Below are 14,850 nucleotides of genomic sequence, written 5' to 3' on the forward strand. Positions count from 1 at the left end.
GTTTAATTTATTTTCATTAATTAAATTTTATGATCTTTTACCAATTAAAAAAGAGAATATGAGAAAAAGTATCGGCCACTCCGGAAATGATCCTGAATACGTTCAAATTGGCGAGTTGAAAATTCAATGCAAATCGCTGAAATATTATTGATGACAACGGCAATAGTCAACAATATGTTTAGTAGAAATTTGAGCTCACCAACCGGTAAGAGTTACCCAATGCATATAGTATGTATGTATGTACTTCTGATGCACATATTTGTGGGTAGTACGTAGTAAAAACATATTTGTTTGCTATAGTTTGGTTCATAACATTCCCATTCAATTTTGTTTGCATTCCTGGTTTAATATTCCAAAGTTCTTAAATGCTCTCCGAAAAGACTCAGAAGGAGTCTGAAAAAAGTATTTCCCTTCTTGCGATGATCGTATGATATCAGTCCAATTTCATACCTTATATGATCCTAAATACGAATTCGCTATAACCCCGAACAGACTCCCCCTCTCTCTGCGTCCAAGCTGTGGTGTCAACTGAAATACTTTCTTGGCCGAAGCGTATTCTTTCATTCACATAACATGACCTTTACTGCACTATCATCATATCTGCGTAAAGCTTATACAGCTCAACAGTAAACCTCCCTCGTTACTCGACGTCGGAGTCACGGACCATAAATCCTCCGAAGAACTTTTCTCTGGAACATTCCAAAAGCCATATCATCTTCTTCTCTTGATTATGGGTCATACAACAGGACTGCTATGATGAGCGACTTGTACAGCGTGATGTTTTTTCGTCTATAAAGGACTTTACTTTTCAATTACCTACTCAGTCCAAAGTAGCACTTGTTGACAAGAGTTATTTTCCGTTTGATTTCTAAGCTGACGTTGTTTTCGCTGTTAATGCTAATTCCCAGACAGACGAGATCCTTCGCAATCTTAAATTAATACCCGTCAACAGTAACGTGGCTGTCAACCATTGTACGCTATTAAAAAGGACCCAAGGTTTATTTCTGTTGCTAGAATTATATTCTCCAGTAGTATGTTAAGGAAGAGTCGCCTTGTCTGAAGTCTCATTTGGTTTCGAATGGCTCGAAAATGTCTTTCGCAATCCTTACAGACCTGGTGGTGTTGTTCAACCTGCTGCCCCTGCTTGAGAGGTGCTTAAAATACACCCGCTGTAGGAAGGTAGATTACGACAGGCAGTAAAAGGCGACTATGGTCTAAGCCCCGTTTCTGGGCTGTACGCTACACGTAAAAACGTCTTCCAATGAAACATCTTCATCTCAGACTTTTTCACCTTCTAAATCTAAGCAGTTGCAGTTTCCTGCTACTTAAGACCAGATGACGCTGAAAACCGCCTCTGTTACAGTTTCCCGTTTCGGTCGATTTTTTCTGGTTTTTATTTGGCCTTTGGCAGTAGTTTGGCAAACACTCCGAGTGTATTTCTGCCATGAAAAGCTGCTCAGTGAAAATTCATCTAATTTGCAGCTTTCATTCGGAGTCGCGAAAAAATATGTAGGTCTCGATCCAATTTGTAGGAAAAATTAAAAAGGAGCACCACGAAAATTGGAAGCTAAGTTTGGCTTAAATCTCCTCAGAGGTAAATCACGCCAAATATTCATTCATTTAAAATAAAAGTAGGTACATAGTAATTATTCGCGAAGGACATCTGCCAAAGAAGATATTGTGGCGAATGTTGACATCACTAGGCTGTTAGTAAATAATAACGCAACAACAAAAATATGAGCCGCACTGGTGTACATGAACACATAAATCATCATTTATACCCATACATAGAACACGACGAAGAGATATCTCACACACGCACACATGCAGTCGTCAGCCGAAGTAGTTACTCACACATACACACGCATATGACTATGAGAAAGGCATAAACTACAAATATACAGGAGGAATGACTAATCAGTTTGATTTAAACACGTTATCAGTTGCGAAGTAAGGTATAAGTGTGAAGTATAATTGTACTACTCCCAAAGTAGTCTAATAAAGACCATTTTGCAATACTGAATGTTGGAGTTATTTATTCAACAGTTTAGCGATTCGGACGTTAGCAGAAGGTTTCAAATAATCGGAATTTCCCAAAATTCGCTACAATATGTTGTTGTCAACTTCACAGCTAAAATATCAACCAGATAATTAAATCTTTGTATACTCAAATCTAATACGTGAAGATCAAAGTGCCTCGAGCACCCGTCTTATCGTCGGTATCATCGTGACAGCTTTTGCTTCATATATCAGCTCGCGTGTGATAAAAATGTGCAGATTGATTTTGGTTTGAAAAGACTCACTTAATAAAATAATTTAAAAAAATTGTTTAAATTAAACGGTTTTATTGAAAACAATACTTACATTAAGTAATAATAATACTAAAAGTTAGAAAATAGTTAGGTAGGGCCTGGGTACTAGTCATCCCACTTCTCATCAATCTAGGGCGTTGATCAGACAAACAAATAAATGCGTTGGGCGCGTAAAATTTCTAAAAATGTGAGGCGTAGCATAACCTGATTAAGGTTCAGTTGGTCTTACTTATGACTTTCAATAGAAATTTGACGCGTCCAACGCTTTTATTTGTCTGATCAACGCCCTAGGTACTACGGACCTACCTAATTATTTTCTAGCTGTTCGTATTATTATTACTTCATGCAAGTATTGTTTTCAATAAAACCGTTTAATTTACATTATTTTTAATTATTTTACTTTCAAGTTTTTAGCTTTTATTTAATTGCCTATTATTTCTCATTCTATTTAGTTCATTTAGTGACTCGCTACTACATGGACTATTTCCTGACAATTTGTTACAATCTAAGTCCTCAATACATAATCCTTCCAGAAGCTTTACTCGACTCAGCGCCGTGTATGCTTGTCCCTCCTTGAACTTCAAAGTATTTTGATGTCATTTCTACCGAACTGCACGTAATATTTGTTTCAAATATGAGCCAAAAAAAATAATCGGACCACAAATACGAGTATTTTCAATATCTCGATCCTTGCCGCACCTAGCGGTTTTTTTTCATAAAGCGATTTCTATATCTGTATGTAATATGTGTTCCAAATCGGGCCACAAATAAGATTTTTTTGAATATCTCTATCCTTTCGCCACCTAGCGGCGATTTTTTCCATGGGTCGCTTTCTATTCATGTATGTATTATGTGTTCCAAATATGAACCATATCGGATCACAAATACGGTTTTTTTTAATGTTTCGATCCATGCGCCACCTATTGGAATTTTTTTCTTATTATTGCATTCTCATCGGGTACTGAACTATATTCCAAGTTTCAAGCTTTTAACTTATCGGGAAGTTACTTAAATTTTAATTACAAAATTCGTAAACTACAGCCGGTCGCTACACAGAGTCAAGCTAAATAAAACCGTTTAAAAATAAGTTTGTATTATTTTAGTTTCCTACCAAATCCATTTTCTTTTCGCTTTCACTGACAACGGCACAAATGTCAGGTTACATCACCTGATTTCCCCAACGCATCTAGAGAAGTGTATTTATAAATACGCATTCCTTTTGAATAGCAAAGCTAAAATCATGCATACATACAGTTGCGAACATAAAAATAGCCGTTTTTTATTAAAATGACCTGGTAACCCAGCAAATACAGTTTCTAACGTTAAAGAAATATTGTGATTTTATATTAGAAATCGAATGTAGTTCTTTAATGCGCCTTTAATCGAAAGCTAGGTTACAATTCGTTTACACAACGATTTGAAAATACTAGAAATGTGGTGGAGTCACAATTATCGATTATTTGTACGACATGATCACTCATCCTTTGTGTTAAAAGAAATGAAAATCGTGAAAAGTTGTGCGAAAATATTGGTATTTACAAAATCAGTTTTTTGGCGCCAGTTAGCAGAGCGAAGAAAAATCGGACCTCATACTACACCAAATACGTCTTTTTGGGCGAAAAATTCCAAATGCGACGCATTTCTGAAATTACTCATTTATAGCATGATACAAATATTACATATTTTTATATTGGGTCTGTCAAGAGATATTTGTAAAAGAAATTGAAAATGTTCATGTGGTTGTTGTAATTTTGATGATTTTGTGGTACCCACAAACAAAATTTTGAACATACGTGTTTTGCGCGGATATAGTTTTGGTCTCCAAACCGGTGTTGGACCCACCCAAGGTAATTTTTTATAAGCGCGACCAAAGGCCGCCATTGCAGAAAGGTGTTCTGCGCAAAAATACTATGGATCTCACCCTCGGATTTCGAAGCACTCCGGGGTCATATTTGGTTTTTCGTTAATATCTTTTGAACGATCTAAAAATTTTATTTTCCGTCTTCAGATTATTGTTGTCGAGGTCAATAGGAGTCTTTTGACACCTCTCTCAGTATTTTTGGACGCGTATTACCAGTGTCATGCTGTCGTATAGAATTACCATATATTTTTGCGTTAAAATATTATGATATTTTATCCAAAACCGAATTTTTTATTGGTGGAAATACTTTTTTTTTTTTTGGTGAGAAAGAATTCAAGAATTGTATTGTGGTTTCCCGCAAAAAGAAGAATCAGGCCACGATCCTCTTCTGAGGAATTTTCTTCAACGAATTGTTTAGAAATTTATCTGCGTCTGTGCGACGAGAAAAAAAACCCCGACTTACCGCCAAGGTGTAGGTAAGAGATACATATCTACTAATAATAATTTGGTGTGATATATATCTGAGGAGATTAAGGTCTAGCTTTCCTTCCAATTCGAGGGCTACGTATCGTGTATTCGTTTTTCTACGAACTGGCTCAACTAAATACATGCTTTGTGCCGACCCAAAACTTTATCTGCTAAGGCGGACGAACTGTTGGTGCCAAGGTAATGCCGCGGGGCAATCAATACCATTTATACAAATTTTCTTAAATATTTTTGATGGATAGGCCAACACACTAGCTCTACACCACGGTGGCAGACTTTGAACGTTCAGCCGGTAAATTCAGCCCCCACGAACTATCATACTCCAACTGGACGATGATGTTTAGCTAAGCTGCGAAGAGCTACAACATTTTTGCTAGCGTGGGCAAGTTATGGGAAGATCTCCACTGGGTTCGGAGAAGCAGGTGGGGGAAGACTTCGATCTCTCTTGGTGCCCCCTGTTGGCGTTAGTTATCACGAAACAGGGTTAGCTGGAGTGACTTGTTACGCAACGACCAGCATCTCCTAAAACGATTAAGCGCCAATTAAATAATTTATCTTCCAACCGCGAGGAAAAGGACCGAAACAAAGCAAAGAATATCTCCAAGATCATTTTTTTCCGCAGTAACGAGGACACTTGAGACTGATGATCTCTTATAAAGTGAAGTTTCAGCATATTTAAGGTTTAAAGACGTATCAACCAAGTGAAGAAGGATGAATGAAAAATCAATAGGGGTGGTCTCCAACATTCACTTCTTAATCTAATTAAAATTAAGAAGTAAGGCCTTTTCTTTTGTCCCTTTGCAAAAATAGGATGTGTTGAGGCATCCATTATATTGGTAACTAATTTTTTTGCCATATACATAAAAACCGATTTCAAAACTTTTCGAAATGAGTTTTTCACTTATTTCATAAGCATTTTATTTTTTTTGGCATTTAAAAAAAGTGAAAAATGTCAAACCGACAATTTTTTTGTGTTTTCTTTGGTTTGCCATTTCCACAAAGTTTAAGAGAGTGATTTTAACATTTTTTAAAAAATCAAAAAACCATTATGGCCGCCAAGAAGAGTAAATGGTTTTACCTGGTAATATTTTTATCATGATATATAACATTTGTTTGCATTTGGCCTGCAAATGCAATCCACACGCGCCTTTGACATTTTCTAACTAAAAGAAACTGACAATTCTACCAGAAGCTACTTTGTATTTTTGATAATTTTTTCTTTTTTTTTATTACATATTATTTAGTCAATACGTTAGTGCATTTTCTTGCGATCGATTGGTGTTTCGCGGTTGGGTCTTTCTGGGAAAGTTAAGCATAATTCGAATGAGTCCAATGAAAACGCTTTCAAATTAGTTCGCATTTAAGGCCAGTGAATATGTAATATTAACAATAATTATTTTATTTTTTGTTCTGCCACGAATATCAGTTTACGAACCAAAATTAATGTATCGATATTCACTATGTTAGCATGTCATCGTTCCAGCTAAATGGCCAGTTAAACTTTCTTAACCCTAACGACATAGTCGTAACCATACCCATACCCATATCCATAACCAACTCAATTGTGATCGATTAATGGTGCCATAACCTTAAACAGCTGACATTTTCATAAAAATGAGGAAAACGCAAAAAATTACAAATATATTCCAAAAACAATAAGTCTCTTAGTCAAAACGTATCCAAAACAATAAATAAAATGCACAAAAAGTTAATAATTCACCAACTCAAATATTTTTAGGTTATGGATATGGCGAAAAACCAAAAACTAATTGGTTGACTATGGTATGGTTATGGCTTTAGCGTTATGGTATGGCACCATTAATCGGTTACATTGATTTCCATAAGGTTGGATCGATCACCTGTTTTGTCTGGTTATGGATAAGTCACCATTAATTGGCCCTTAAAGTTAAACGGTTACGATGGTTGCCTACGTCGAACATGAGTGGTTTTACCTCGTATACTTATACCATGGTTATGCTTTAACTTGTATTTTTTACTTTTCGTATATCCATTCGTACTTTATAGCGTAGAAAAATTTATTAAGTTCATAAGCTCAATAAATAAAATTTAGTAAATAACATACAAGCTTGCATTTTGTTTTAAGGTCGTTTATTTGTTTTTGTCACAAAATCCAAAAAAAAACGCTCCTCTCAGCTGCTGAGTGGAATAAACTCAATAGCGTCTGTCGATTCGATAAGGATCGTTTCATTGAAGACCTATTCCAGAAACGACTCAACTTAGTTCTTAAAAACTCCTATCCCATATTTTTTTATCAAAAATGCGCTATATATTAAATGTATGCTCTAGTTAGAGCGTTTTTGAAAGATTCTGAGATAGTTCGTTCGTCAATCAAATTTTGATATACATAGGCGGTTATGCAACCAAATTTCCTGATTAAATCGTTTTTGAAACAAGCAAATAACGAGAAAGGGCGTTCTTCAAACAACTGGTAAATGCACTTTTAAAAGTTTGAGGTGATATCCACTCAGCAGCTCTCGGTACAAAGAATTAAGAAATAAAATTAAAGTATATTTTTTTGTTTAAAAATATCATCTAATCTTCGCTCCAACTCTGCATTTGTGCCACGTAAATTGTCTACTACCTTTTTAGCCCAAACATAGTATTGTTCTTGACGTTCTAATGACCATCCAATTGGCGCTTTGCTATTCAAATCACGTAGATTATCCAATTTATCAGCCAACTTCACTAATTTTGCTTTGAAACTTGAGTTTGCAGCTTTTTGAATTTGCAATTGTTTACGTATGTCCTTTGCTAATGATTTATCATCGGTTACTTCACGAACAAGTCCACAAATTTCCGCACCAAATTGTGTTTCGATTTCTTCAAAAGTTGTATCGGTGTCCTCAACAGTATCATGTAAAAGTGCAGCTACAAGTACAGTTTCATCAGAAATACCACCTTCTACGGCAAGAATTGTTGCTACATTTATTGGGTGATTAATATAGGGCGTTTCATTATCTTTACGACGTTGCGTGCGGTGTTTGATAGCAGCAAATTGTAGACCTTGCATTAGTTTTGCTGTACAATGAATTGGCTTCTCCATGACATATAGAGGCGATCGATAAAATAGCCTTTGCTGGGAGAATACAATCAATACTTCAGTTGATTGGTTTGATTATAAGGGCAATAAACAAAAACTATTATAAAGTAACAAATGTAAGATATAATTTTTAATATACGATTTCTCAGTGTTTGATTTTTTGATAGTTTATTTCATAAACGGATTTTTGTCAATTAAATTTCGGTATATCGTTAATCTTACGGCCACCGTGGTGTGATGGTAGCGGGCTCCGCCTATCACACCGTATGCCCTGGGTTCGCACCCCGGGCAAAGCAAGATCAAAATTTTAGAAATAAGGTTTTTCCAATTAGAAGAAATTTTTTCTAAGCGGGGTCGCCCCTCGGCAGTGTTTGGCAAGCGCTCCGGGTGTATTTCTGCCATGAAAAGCTCTCAGTGAAAACTCATCTGCCTTGCAGATGCCGTTCGGAGTCGGCATAAAACATGTAGGTCCCGTCCGGCCAATTTGTAGGGAAAATCAAGAGGAGCACGACGCAAATTGGAAGAGAAGCTTGGCCTTAGATCCCTTCGGAGGTTATCGCGCCTTGCATTTATTTATATTTTTTTTTATATCGTTAATCAGACGTTGGAAAACCGGATTTGGTACTTAGTATGTTGTTTGGCGTATTTATATATGTCTGCTTACCATATTAATTGGTTATATTTTTTTATTTTGTTCACAAAAGCAACCTACACTTCAATGAGTGCATTTTTATACAGATAGCCATGCTCATAACTAGCGTTGCCAAATGTCCCGTATTGGCCGGGACATCCCGTATTTTTCACAAATTTTAAAGTGTGCCCCGATATTTTCACAATATCAAAAATAATAAATTATAATCTGCTACGAAACATGGCCATATTTGCGGCTTCGATTTTATTCAAGTCATTAGCATATTGCATGCAACTCTGTAAAGAAGAAAAAATCATCCCTACTGTGGTTCTGAATATTGTCAATGTTTGACATATCGCACACCTAAATATTCATTTTGCATGGGGAAGTGTTGTGTTTTAAAATAACGTTAGCAAAATGCATGATTCAATTACTAGAGGTTTGTTCTCTAATGATGACAGAGCTTTGACACTCCCAAATTTAAAAGTCTGGATGGGTTGCTTTTACGAAGTAAGGAAAACGGGGAATAATTCAATCCCCTTCAGCTAAAATTGTAGTAGAAAAGTACCTTTAGTGGTATATTAGTAGTGATAATAAATTTGTAAATGCCAACAGGTTTTGGGGGAAATAACAGTTTGTTTGAAAACTACCGTACGTTAGAATTTTATTCAAAAATACACAGGCATTTTTGTGACAAATCCTGAAATGGGAAATTTTTGAAAGATATTTTGAGATAGGTCGATTTTGAACAGACACCTCACATGGGGTGATACTCTACTCAGCAGCCGCAATGAACTGACAAAAAGAAATAAAATAAAATGGCTTATTGTCTTAGAACTTTATATTCCGGCCTTGACTTTGGCAGAAGGGTTAAGCTTTTGTGAGGTCCTGCTACACACACAATTTCGGAAAGCTCCTTTCCGCTAAGTATTGATGGAAGTGTTCCGGATAAACCGTTAGTTTAGAATTTTCGGAACACGTTAGCTTGATACTACCTCACGAGGTCCGAATATATCAAATAAGTATATATGTACATAATATTCCAAATATAAACAGATTCCCCAAATTCTAAATGGAGACGAATGTTCCGAACATACGGAATAAATAAATTAACATGCTCAATGAGTACATTTCGTTGTGGCATCTCCATTATTTACTAATGACATTTTTACGTGAATCGATTTACTAGTCGAGTTTTTAACTTTGAACGATGAATTTATAATTGGTTTAGATTTCGCATGTTCATAGGTTTACGAAAGTCCACGATTCCTTGGTGTCCGTACTTTTCATAAAATTTAATTTGTAAACTGATTGCTTTTTATTTCTACTACTAATATTTTACGAAAAATTGCAAAGAAACAATACAGTTAACGGATGTCAATTCGATTTGGGAGCAAAATGGCTGCAATTGTCAAAAAATTTGTCAGCCAATATGAATCCATAGAATATTGAATTCGCTTTAAACACAGTAAACGTATTAATTATTAGCCTGTTTCATAAAAATATTTGTTATAAATAAATGAGTTTAAAAAGTTTAATTCCACCTAAAAATTATTTCGCCGAAATGAGCAACTCATACAAATATATAGGTGTTTCTTATTTTTCAAATGTCCCGGAAAAATTTTAAAAATTCCGGGAATTTTGCTCAAATTTGAGGTTTGTTCCGGAAACCCGATATAAAAATCTGGCAACCCTACTCATAACGCAATAATAAAAGTGATATTAACAACATAACCTCACTTTTTCGGCAGCTCTATTTGCCAGTATTTACGTGTATTACAAAAGTAATAAACTTTGACTGCTTCACTTTTCGTACATATTCTTCAAAATACTAACTTTCTACAAAATTTTCTTTATATTCTGTTGTGGAATACAAAGTTACGTTAATCTTTCTGTCTAGAAAATTCTGGTAGCTGCTTATATATAGGTCTTTTATTTCTAAACGTATAGTAAAATCTACACCGATCGTAGTAGAATTCAAGGGCAGTTATGTATGATAAAGAACCATCTAAAATGTGCATTCCTAAATTGTCAGGAAAAACGTCAACGGGATGAGAACACCTGAATATTAATTTCATCATGGGTCAGGCCATTGTGGATTCATACAAGTGGCGAATGTTTGAAATAACGTTCACAATAGTAAACAGCCTGGATCACCTGTTAAATCGTTGTTCGATTACTTAAATCATTTGCTCAATAGTCCATTTCAACCATTTTTGTAAACGACTGGTAAATTGCATTATTTACATGTTTTAAAATGTTTTCTTTACTGGCTGCACGTATTTTCTCTATTAACTAAATTTTAGAAATAAAAATACATATTTAAATGTGGTCCATATATGTAATACTCCTATATTGCTACGTCAGGCTAGGTACACTCAAACATCAGAGTGCTGATATATTGTTGTTTAAATGTTAAAATGTCACACTTATGCTGCTACCATTGTGAATTCATACAAGTGAAAAATCTTTCTATTCCTCCATTGCCATACCTACCTGTCAAATAATAGCTGACAGGGAGAAGGGCTGTCGCTAATGGCCAGAGAATGGAAGAAAGGTTTGTTTTTTGCTCGCGGTTATTAAATTGAAATGCCATGAATTGCCCATTTGCCTCTCAAATCAGCTTTTATTTTAAATGTGTATACTGAAAATCAGACTACATATTATTTTTCATTTCTAAAATCTAGTTAAAAGATAAAATCTGAGCAGCCAGTTAAGCAAACATTTTATAATATGTAAATAATGCAATAAACCAGTCGTCTACAAAAATAAAAAAAAACACTATTGAGCAAATAATTTAAGTAATCGAACAGCGATTGAACAGGTGATCGAGGCTGTTTACTATTGTGAACGTTTTTGTCAAACATTCGCCACTTGTATGAATTCACAATGGCTGCTACAATCACAAAAATTGTATAGGCTGTCTTGTTTTGATTTCAAATTCAAAACTCATTGCGAGCATTTTCTATTAGCAATGTATTACATACATATATATATGATGTGGTCTGATTTTCTGTTTAAATATTTAAAATAAAAGCTGATTTGAGACACAAATGGGCAATTCATGGCATTTCAATTTATTAACCGCGAGCAAACAACAAACCTTTCTTCGATTCTCTGGGGCCCTATTCAGTAACTATGAGTTTTGAAATGTACATTTTTCTTTCATACAAATTATTTGAAGAAAAAGTGTACATTTTAAAACTCACAGTTACTGAATAGGACCCCTGGTCATAAGCGACAGCCATTATTTGACAGGTAGGTATGGCAATTTAGGAATAGAAAGATTTTTCACTTGTATAAATTCACAATGGGCCAGGCTGATATGAATATCGCTAATATCATGAATCATGCTATAAAAAATGGAGGTCAATTTAGTGTGACGTTAGCCACTTGACTTTTGCGAAGACAACGACAATTTCACCAAAAACAAGCTACCAGATTGAAAAATGTTACGAATTTTTTCAACTTTGATGGATTTGATATTAACGAATACGATGAAATTACTTTCATAGTTATTTTAAATAAAAAAGGAAAAAAAATGAGCCACATGCGTTGGAAATATTTTAATACGAAATATCAGCCTAGAAAAGGATTCAATAAATTTTTCGAGTTCCCGAAAATTGCTTTGGTGGAGGAAACGTGGTTTGAAGTATACAAAGCAAGGGAATATATCCTTTTTAAGTGTCCGTACGTTTGCTCAGAACATGTTGACAAAACATACACGTTTGTCAGTTGATTGCCCAAAGGAGGTCCTTATAAACCGACATCACAATTTTTAAAGAGTTTAGCATACTTAAACACAATTTTTATGAAATTGAATGGTAACAAGTCCACATTTTTTATTTATTCAAGCGTAGCGCTTGAGGAGGGAATTATTAAACCATTTTTAGGGGGAACATTGCCCCGTTGCTCTGCAGGTTAGCCACTAGTTATGAGAGTTCTTTTGCCCGTTGTACCAGGAGTCACCTTGGGGCAAGCCCAACCTATACACACTCTGTACCCTTTTAGCATTGACATGGATGTAGCGTCCCACAAACGTAACAAATTAAACACCTACCACTCACTGCAGACTTTGGAGGTACACTTTTTTCTCAACATGCCTTGAGAAATATCCACTGTAGAGGCATGATAATAGGGTCATGCTAGAACAACAGGATTTTTCGTGTATTTTTTTTTTTTCTAGGTTCCAGAATAGATATATGTGCACATAAATCGTGCTAAGGCATATTATTGAAAGTATTATGAGTAAAGGAAATTGAAAACAGAAGAAGAAAAATTTAATTCAGAGCAAAACAAAAATTATTAACAAGTGGCTATTTGTACATTAGACCGGGTCGTAAAAAAGTTTAAAAATCCGCCCCATAATTTAAACATAAGCTGGTTTCAGAGTTGTTTTTTTTATCCTTCCAAACACAGTAGAAACTATTTTTTTTAATAATTGCAAGGCGCAATAACCTCTGAATAGATTTTAGGCCAAGTTTCTCCTCAAATGTATGTCGTTCCTTTTAATTTTTCTTATAAATTGTCAGGACGAGACCTACATGTTTTATGCCGACTGCGAACGGCATCTGCAAGGCAGATGAATTTTCACTGAGGAGCTTTTCATGGCGGAAATACACTAGGGGTGTTTCCCAAATCAGTGCTGAGGACCGACCCCGCCTAGAAAATCTTTTTTCTAATTGAAAAAACTTGTTTCCAAATTTTCGATGTTGCTTTGACCGGAAGTTGAACCCACGATCTTCGGTGTTGTAGGCGAAGCACGCTATCACCACACCACGGCGGCCGCCGTAATTTCAAATCCTTTTTTTAAACTGATACGTCATTATTTTGGTCTTGGGAATTAGCATATTTGCTTTAATGTCCTATCGAGCTATGAAGTCGTTTTCACTTGATTAGGTCACTTAATAGGGGTTTATCCCCCCTATAGTATCCTTTTTGTTTTACCAGGCGAAAGTATTTTTAAATTCATGACATTGCCTTTGAACCATTTCACCAAGTCAATAAACTAAGAAGTTGTACCACTTTTAATGTTACTTATAGCTACTAATCAACCTGACTCTTATTGCATGTTATTCAGTATGTGCGTATAAAAAACAATTAACATATTAGGCATTGACAAATATTTTGAGATATACGGCTTATTTGCAGCCTCGATAAAAAATTACTTGATGAAGTCAGCGATCTTCAACATAAAATGGTTGGGATAAATCTTGACGCCGTGGTGTGGTGAAAGCGCGCTTCGCCTACCACACCGAAGGTCCTGGGTTCAAGTCACAGGAAACCCAACATGAAATATTTTGAAAAAGTTTTTTAGTTGTTGTTGTTGTTGCAGCGATGAGGTTTCTCCCCGAATGCTTTGGGGAGTGTTATCGATGTGATGAGCCTTTGCCGGATACAGATCCGGTACGCTCCGGTAACACAGCACCATTAAGGTGCTAACCCGACCACCTCGGGAACGATTTATATGGCCACATTAAACCTTCAGGCCATCCCTCTTAACATTAGCTTCTAATTTAAGGGTCAATTTAACTTCCTTAACCCTAATCCCTATCTCCAATGTTATCGATTAATGTTGCCTTAACCTAAAAATCGTGAAAATTTCATAAAAATGAAGAAAACGGAAGAAATTACAAACATATTCCACAAAAAATAAGTCTCTTAGTCATAACGTATCCAAAAAAATGAATAAAATTTTCAAAAGGTTATTGAATTGGTTGGCTATGGTATGGTTATGGCGTTAGCGTTATGGTATGGCACCATTAATCGATTACATTGATTTCCATAAGGTAGGTTCGATCAGCTGTTTTATCTGCTTATGGTTTTATGGTTATAAGTCACATTTAATTGGCCCTTTAGGGGCGGACTTTCAAAACTTTTTTTTTTGTATGGAGATCAACTCGGTCTAATATACATACATACGCCATAACATACGAGACAATTAGAGTAATACGATGCCATTGTGAAAAGAAATCTAAGTTGGCATACAGTGAATAGATTTACGTGTATAGTATGGCACAATTATATGTGACCCGGCCTATGAAAAGGTGGCTTATGACTCAAAAAAAATACTACTACTAAGAACTGAAGAAGTGCATTGTTTATATTTAACAGCTGTTTCTCGCAATTTCTTTTTTGAGTCATAAGCCACCTTTTCATAAGCCGGGTCACATATGGTGTGCTCATCCCATCAGCTGATTTAATTTTTTTTATTTCACTTTATTATTGTCAAAAGGAAATGGCAAACGCAAAATGTAACCAACACATTGACAATTATTTACTGCCATAGTGGTCAATTTTTTATTAAAAAATTGTTTAAAAAAGGTAAACAACACGCCGTAGCACAGAGGTTCGAGTCTCCGCTATTAAGAACAACTCGTTTTGTTATTTAACCACAGCCTTCTTCAATAATTGCCGCTCTCTTTGCGAGCCTAGACGAGAGAGTTACAAACATACAAGTGAAGCTTATATAAGCGTGTTAAAAATAGTTTCACATCAC

At 35.4% G+C, this 14,850-nt stretch overlaps 2 protein-coding genes across 8 annotated transcripts in view; both read right to left on the reverse strand.

Annotated features, from left to right (window-relative positions):
* Pcyt2 (Phosphocholine cytidylyltransferase 2) overlaps nt 1-14,850 on the reverse strand; it is a 65,893-nt gene that overhangs the window by 45,711 nt on the left and 5,332 nt on the right. The gene's annotated exons all lie outside the window — the stretch shown is intronic.
* The window catches only part of Mesh1 (Metazoan SpoT homolog-1), a 30,835-nt gene continuing 22,718 nt past the window's right edge, over nt 6,734-14,850 (reverse strand). For 4 of the 5 annotated variants that reach the window (XM_067789403.1, XM_067789401.1, XM_067789400.1 and 1 more), the window contains exon 2: nt 6,734-7,756. In XM_067789403.1, the coding sequence (XP_067645504.1) occupies nt 7,181-7,723 (543 nt within the window). In that variant the 5' untranslated portion in view covers nt 7,724-7,756 and the 3' untranslated portion in view covers nt 6,734-7,180. Of the gene's footprint in view, nt 7,757-8,384; nt 8,408-14,850 lie in introns of those variants that run through there. The other variant, XM_067789399.1, reaches the window with a different exon arrangement.

The sequence above is a fragment of the Eurosta solidaginis genome, chromosome 5 (genome assembly GCF_040869045.1).
Source record: "Eurosta solidaginis isolate ZX-2024a chromosome 5, ASM4086904v1, whole genome shotgun sequence".
NCBI classification, from domain to species: Eukaryota; Metazoa; Arthropoda; class Insecta; order Diptera; family Tephritidae; genus Eurosta; species Eurosta solidaginis.